The sequence below is a fragment of the Hyalella azteca genome, unplaced genomic scaffold (genome assembly GCF_000764305.2).
Source record: "Hyalella azteca isolate HAZT.00-mixed unplaced genomic scaffold, Hazt_2.0.2 contig15098, whole genome shotgun sequence".
NCBI classification, from domain to species: Eukaryota; Metazoa; Arthropoda; class Malacostraca; order Amphipoda; family Hyalellidae; genus Hyalella; species Hyalella azteca.
Genome location: NW_025944962.1, coordinates 39918 through 47029, shown reverse-complemented (window position 1 = coordinate 47029; position 7112 = coordinate 39918). Strand labels below are relative to the sequence as shown.

Sequence of the window (7112 nt, the reverse complement as noted above, 5' to 3'; positions counted from 1 at the left end):
CCAAAACTGTGATCACCGAAGTAACGTTTTTACTAGAACGTTGATTGGAATTAACGTAAAAACTACAAGACGTTTCTTTCGGGTGCCTGGGAACTGAATATTTCGAGACGCGATCGTTTGATCGCCTCGATTGAAACTAAAATTTACATTCAATATTAATGGATTCAAATTAAATTTCATTCAATAATAACATGAAAGTATTTGTAATTTTTTTAACATGGACGAAGGATTGCTAGAAAAATCATGTTAAAAATATATTTTTCTTGAGACTAAATAATGCTAAATTTGTAACCTAATTGCATGAAAAACTTTTATTAGCTTAAGAGTTGATTGAAGTCAAAAATCAACCGTAAATCGGAAGAAGGATGCTGTTTCATCAGTAATTTGGGTTACGTCGATATATCAGGTCTTGTTTAGGGGAACGGTGAAGAAAGAAGCTACTTTTATTAATAATGTAATAATTGTGAATGATATACTCAGGTGTATTAACAATTAATTGAAGTGAGCATGCCGTTATTGTTATTGTTATTGTAGGTGGCTGAAGGAGAGCCGTTATTGTTATTGTAGGTGGCTGAAGATGAGCTGTTATTGTTATTGTAGGTGGCTGAAGGAGAGCCGTTATTGTTATTGTAGGTGGCTGAAGATGAGCTGTTATTGTTATTGTATGTTGCTGAGGGAGGGCCGTTATTGTTATTGTATGTGGCTGTGGGAGGGCCGTTATTGTTATTGTATGTGGCTGAGGGAGGGCCGTTATTGTTATTGTAGGTGGCTGAAGGAGAGCCGTTATTGTTATTGTAGGTGGCTGAAGATGAGCTGTTATTGTTATTGTATGTGGCTGAAGGAGAGCCGTTATTGTTATTGTAGGTGGTTGAAGAAGGGCCGTTATTGTTATTGTAGGTGGTTGAAGAAGGGCCGTTATTGTTATTGTAGGTGGCTGAAGAAGGGCCGTTATTGTTATTGTAGGTGGCTGAAGAAGAGCTGTTATTGTTATTGTATGTTGCTGAGGGAGGGCCGTTATTGTTATTGTAGGTGGCTGAAGGAGAGCCGTTATTGTTATTGTAGTTTTAGGTGGCTGAAGAATAGCCGTTATTGTTGTTGTAGATGGTTAATGTTTTTCCTCTGTCGAGCTCCGGCAGTTTTGGTCGGTTTAGGGGCGTCCAATTTGCGGATTGGCCAGTCTTCTTTAGTAGCTCAAGACTTGCATTAATATGTTTTGAACAATATAATAAAAGTTACTCACATTAAGTTTAGCCAGATGAGAGCAGAGCATTAACTAAAGAACGCTTAAGGTAATAATGCTGATTAAACATTAACTCTGAGATTAATTAGTGTGGGAAAGTGACCTCAAGATAATTCGATACGAGAGAACATAAGTGACGGAAATAAAGAGCAAAATAAGGATTTAATGATGGATTAGTCATCAGACTAATTCCTAATTACTGCACTTGAAGTCTACGAGAGAGGTGAAAAAGCTCGTTGGAAAAAGATTAATTTTAAATAAAGTTCTTGCGATGATGGTGATTGTTACTATTGTTAATTGTTACAAATGTTAATTGCTGCAAATGTTAATTGTTACATTGGTTAATTGTTACTAATGCTAGTTGTCACAAATGTTAATTGTAACACAGTTTATTTGTTACTATTGTTAACTGTTAGAAATGTTATTTGCTATAAATAATAACTGTTTGAAACCCGTAATGTTTTCACTGGTAAACTTATTTCTAACAGTTATTTCCATGGCAACCTAGGGGAACCTATTTTATTGCACGTATTTCTGCCGGGAGCCTTTAATGTTAATTGTTACAAATATTAATTGTAAAAATTTTCAATTTTTACTAATATTAATTGCTAAAAATCTTAATTGCTACAAATTTTAATTGTTACAAATGTTAATTGTAACAATTATTAATCACGATACTCACGCGTCGGTTGTCTATCATCTCGAGACTGTTGAGCACCACGGACACGTTGATGTACGTCACACCTGCGGGTAAAACGTACAACGTCTAACATAAATGCTTCATCAATCATTTAATCTTAAAGAATTTAGATAATTTAAAGATGTGTATCATTAAATAATCTATAGAATTAGGTAATTTTGGTAAATTAAAAATTTTAATCTATTCCGGTATGAGTTCTCTCCGTCTAACACATAAATGCTTCATCAATCATTTAATCTTAAAGAATTTAGATAATTTAAACATGTGTATCATTAAATAATTTACATAATCAGGCAGTTTCAGTAGCTTTAAACATTTAATCTATTCCGGTATAAATTCTCTCCGTCTAACTCTAACACAACCAATTCTTCATCAATCAATTTTTCTTAAAGAATTTAGATAATTTAAACGTGTTAATCATTAAATAATCTGTATAATTAGATAATTTTAGCAAATTAAACAATTTAATCTTTTCCAGGACAAGTTTCTTCTATAATCAGCCATTTGAAGCTTCCAGACTAATATGTTGGACCTGTAAATCCAATTTATTATGCAAAATAATTTGATAATAACATAATAATATTCTATGCTTATTAATCATTCGTTTGAGTACTTTTGTTACTGAAACCAATAGGTTGTTAGCCGAGCGTTTTCCTTCCTTTGGAATTAACAGATCGAGGAGCTAGTGCATCAACGCTGGAGAAACTGTGCCTAAATGGCCTGGTATTTCTTGATCTTATGTGGGTCACCTGGACTCAGTTTGGCCATGCAAAATGTGGATCGTTACTGTGTCCACTCTTTGTTCGTGCTGAGGGTAAGAGAGTGTTTCACTACTTGGACAACATGACCTGCTGATTTTTCTTAGTGCCCAACTAAAGTTTCCGTTCGATTTTTTCAACAGCCGGAGTCGGGTGTAGTGAGACGGTTATATTTACAGCCGTAGTCGAGTGTAGTGAGACGGTTATATGCACAGCCGTAGTCGGGTGTAGTGAGACGGTTATACTTACAGCCGTAGTCGAATGTAGTGAGACGGTTATATTTACACCCGTAGTCGAGTGTAGTTAGACGGTTGTATGTACAACCGTAGTCGAGTGTAGAGATACGGTTGTATATACAGCCGTAGTCGGTTGTAGAGAGACGGTTGTATTTACAACCGTAGTCGGTTGTAGAGAGACGGTTGTATTTACAGCCATAGTCGGTTTAGAAAGACGGTTGTATTTACAACCGTAGTCGATTGTAGAAAAGCTTTTGCATTTACAGCCGTAGTCGGGTGTCGTTAGACGGTCATATATACAGCCGTAGTCGGGTGTCGTTAGACGGTTGTATTTACAACCGAAGTCACTGTTTTTAGCCTCACAAAGCTCAGTCAAATGTACGGTCGTGAAAACATTAAAGCGAGCGAAAGAATTTAACAGCTTCCGGTCCGTGAATTATTGAAGCGACTCTGAAGCGCCCGTGTATTGCATACAAATAAAGAGGCGTTGGCTCTATACAAATTCTCTATACATTACTATACAAATAATTATTCTCTATATATGACTGTACAAACTCTCCATACATTGCTCGTTTCGTCCACAATTTTATTGCAAACACAAAGGTTTGAGATTAATTCATGTAAATTGATTGCTCACTTACATTTGCTCTGTGCTGTTTTTGTGGAACTTTTACATATTACAGTAAGTACCTGAAAATGTATTGTTTTGCAAATCCCATTTCATCCTAAATAACAAATATTTCAATCCCATTTCCCTCATATTAATCCATCAACTCTTTATGTAGAAAGTTCTTTTAGAGAGTCTTTCCTAAGGGTAATTTTTCATTACAGTAGAAAACATCGAATAAATTTCGATTAAGGTTAATTACAAATATTCTGAGCATTCTGGAATTGTTCAAAATTCCGGCAACATTTACAAAAAATAAAGCAGCTTTTTCATCTAAAATTCCAAATATTAAAAATGCTAAAAATGTATCTTAAACTGAATACTCTGTAAAGAAATCAAAATGGATTTATGAATTCAGGATCGACATATATATTCATCTATTCGAGAACAATCAGTACATGTAGTACACACGCTAAATGAACTGTGACTTTCTTGAGGAACTTAAGAAAGAAGAATAAAGACTGCATCAGATCCGTTATTTCATTCTGAATTACATACTCTTATAATTTTTACATATAAACAATTCGACAACAATCCAGCACAAACCTAGACATCACGTTTAATTTACATGCACTTGGTTCCATGAGGCTGGTAGTTCAATAAATACATCAGAAAATATATAAAAATATATAACACTTAGTGTGGCTATTAACTAAATGTGGCTATAGCCTCGTGCTGCAAAAATTTAGACATGTTTTCCAAAATAAAATATAGAATATTTTGACATTCTTCTTCCTTGCGCTTAATTAGATGAGAAATGCCCAATTGGGCTAAGCTGCATTAAGGAGTAGGAATAATCTAGCCGTAAGGGGTAGGAATAATCTAGCCGTAAGGGGTAGGAATTATCTAGCCGTAAGGGGTAAGAAATAATCTAGCTGTAAGGATAATTATGTCTTATCCTTACATATTAATTATAATGTGCAAACTCGTGGTTAAAGGAATAAATTGTACGACAGGTTAGAGGGTTTATTTATTGAAAGATTACTGGATTAAGCGGAAAAGTAAGAAAAAAGCATAAAGTGGACTGTAGAAAAATATTTTGGTCTAAAACGAATGTAGAAGGTTAAATTGATAAGGTATTTTGGAATTATCCAGGTTTTCAGAATTGCCAGTTACCTAAAAATGCAATATATTGGCCGCTTGTGCAGTTCAAACATCGCAGTTCAATATCGAACCCGCGTAAACATCGCCTGCCGACTTCACATCGATTGTAATTTTGGTTTATAGTTTAAAAATTGGACGCTTTTCGGTAAGGAAAAATGCTGAGAAAACCAGAAAACCGGCTTCATTGAAAAGTGTAAAACCGAATGTTGTGTTAATTAGACACTTGGAAGCTATGAAAACTGATAAATTTGACTCCGCGAAAGAAAGCTGGAACTAGATGCGTGTAAGCCGGGAAACCATATTTGGTGAAATTAGTGAATAGTTCACCCGTGGTAATGCCTTCATTTTCGTAGAGTTTCGGTTGAAAATGAAAAACTGCTGAGATTTAAGTGATAATTCGATTTATGTGAGGGCATCTTATTCGCAGCTTTGAAAATAACGGTAGTAGTAATTAGTATCAAATAATAATACTAAGCTTGTACTATATTATATTATATTATATTATATTATATTATATTATATTATATTATATTATATTATATTATATTATATAATGTTGAAGTAGATTTGCGGAAAATAAAGAAACACCAGTAAATTGCGATCAACTCGAATGATTCTTTAAATAAAAAATAAATTCCTGTTATTTTAAAGTCTGCAATTCTACTGAAGAAGGACAATTAAACGACGTATCCCCATTTCACTTCAATTTATAATTTTCGCTCGTCATGTACGCTGGAAATGCTGTGATTGGATGTATTTCTTTTTTGCTGTGAGTGCTCTCAATTGTTCACCAAGTCTCTTGGTTTTTTACTCGTCCGTTATAAGAGCACTACGATTGCCATTGCACGAAGCAATACATACTCCCTTTATTATAGTATAAATGCAAGAAGTACTTATTGGTAATGGATAGTAAATTGAGANGGTGATAGTGGTGCTAGTGGTGACAGTGATGATAGTGGTGATAGTGGCAATAGTGGTGCTAGTGGTGACAGTGATGATAGTGGTGATAGTGGCAATAGTGGTGCTAGTGGTGATAGTGGTGATGGTGAGTCAGGGAGGCAGCAGCGCGAGTCTTAAAGAAGATGCGCTAACACATAGTGACGTTGTGTGGTGTGTGGTGTGTGGTGTGTTTTATGTCTCACGATTTAATTTTATGATATTTTACTTATTTGTCCATTAATAGAATTCATGACTTGAATATAAACGCAGTTTTCAGAATAATATACAAGCTCATTTCTAATTATATGTAAAATTTAAAAGAAAATCATATTATGGTGAAAATCAATCAGTAGATCAAAAAGAAATTGGATATCAAGAGGCATAAAAAAAACATTAAAACTCAAATTAAAACTGATGAATTTTCATAAAAATTTCATAGTAAAATCAATATGAAATTAATTTTAAACATACAAATTTAAAGTGGAAATAAAACTCGCATTCACTAAATTTTGTTTTAGTTACTAATACTTGAACAAAAAATTAAATTCATTCGTTCCTAACAGATAAAACATAAATAAAAAATATATAAGAATACCAAATATACAATTCTTGGAGGAAGAACGTAGAGAAAAAAATCTTTACTAACAAGCCACAAACTTCCATTAAATTAGTAGCGACACTCGCAACGTTGAAGTTTGAACTTCAACTTAACAAGTTGACAAACTTCTCAACTTCAACTGAGGTTCTTCCTAACTTTAACTTTAAGTTGCTACAAACTCGTCAACGGCGTAAATTGCGTTCACTGTGATGCATACTGTGATGTGCAACTTGTGGTGCGTACTGTGATGTGCAACTTATGGTGCGTAGTGTGATGTGCAACTTATAGTGTGTACTGCGATGTGCAACTTATGGTGCGTACTGTGATGTGCAAATTATGGTGCGTAGTGTGATGTGCAACTTGTGGTGTGTACTGCGATGTGCAACTTATGGTGCGTACTGTGATGTGCAACTTATGGTGCGTACTGTGATGTGCAACTTATGGTGCGTACTGTGATGTGCATATTGATTGAAGAAATAAATTAAATTGATGAAAAATTCGCAGTGATCAAGTAAAAATAATTTCACTCAAATATCGCATTTTTCACCAAGCATTGCAAGGAATTCCTACCTATAAATTCATCAAATATCCCTAAAATAAGAAAACAAATAAATGGTTTTAAAAATTTATCGCAATCATATTTAAATTGAAAATTTTTACCACTTATATTGTGAATTTTCTTTCATGTTAAATTATGGAATTATATGCAAATAGCGGATCAGGTAATCATGAATACGAGGTGAATAAATCCAACTATAATTGAGATAAAATTAACACTCACCAAGCTATGAAGATAAAGTCATCACTCACCAAGCTATGAAGATAAAGTCATCACTCACCAAGCTATGAAGATAAAGTCATCACTCACCA

The 7112-nt window shown here is 34.1% G+C and overlaps 1 protein-coding gene across 1 annotated transcript; it reads right to left on the bottom strand.

Moving 5' to 3' along the window:
• Positions 1-485: 485 nt before the first annotated feature.
• LOC108676075 (uncharacterized protein DDB_G0287625-like) lies at positions 486-2708 on the bottom strand. Its single transcript, XM_018164116.1, has 3 exons — positions 2690-2708; positions 1919-1984; positions 486-1033 (listed from the first exon to the last, which is right to left on the bottom strand). Exons 1-3 carry the CDS (start codon positions 2706-2708, stop codon positions 486-488), a joined length of 633 nt encoding a protein of 210 aa, XP_018019605.1.
• Positions 2709-7112: the final 4404 nt, after the last annotated feature.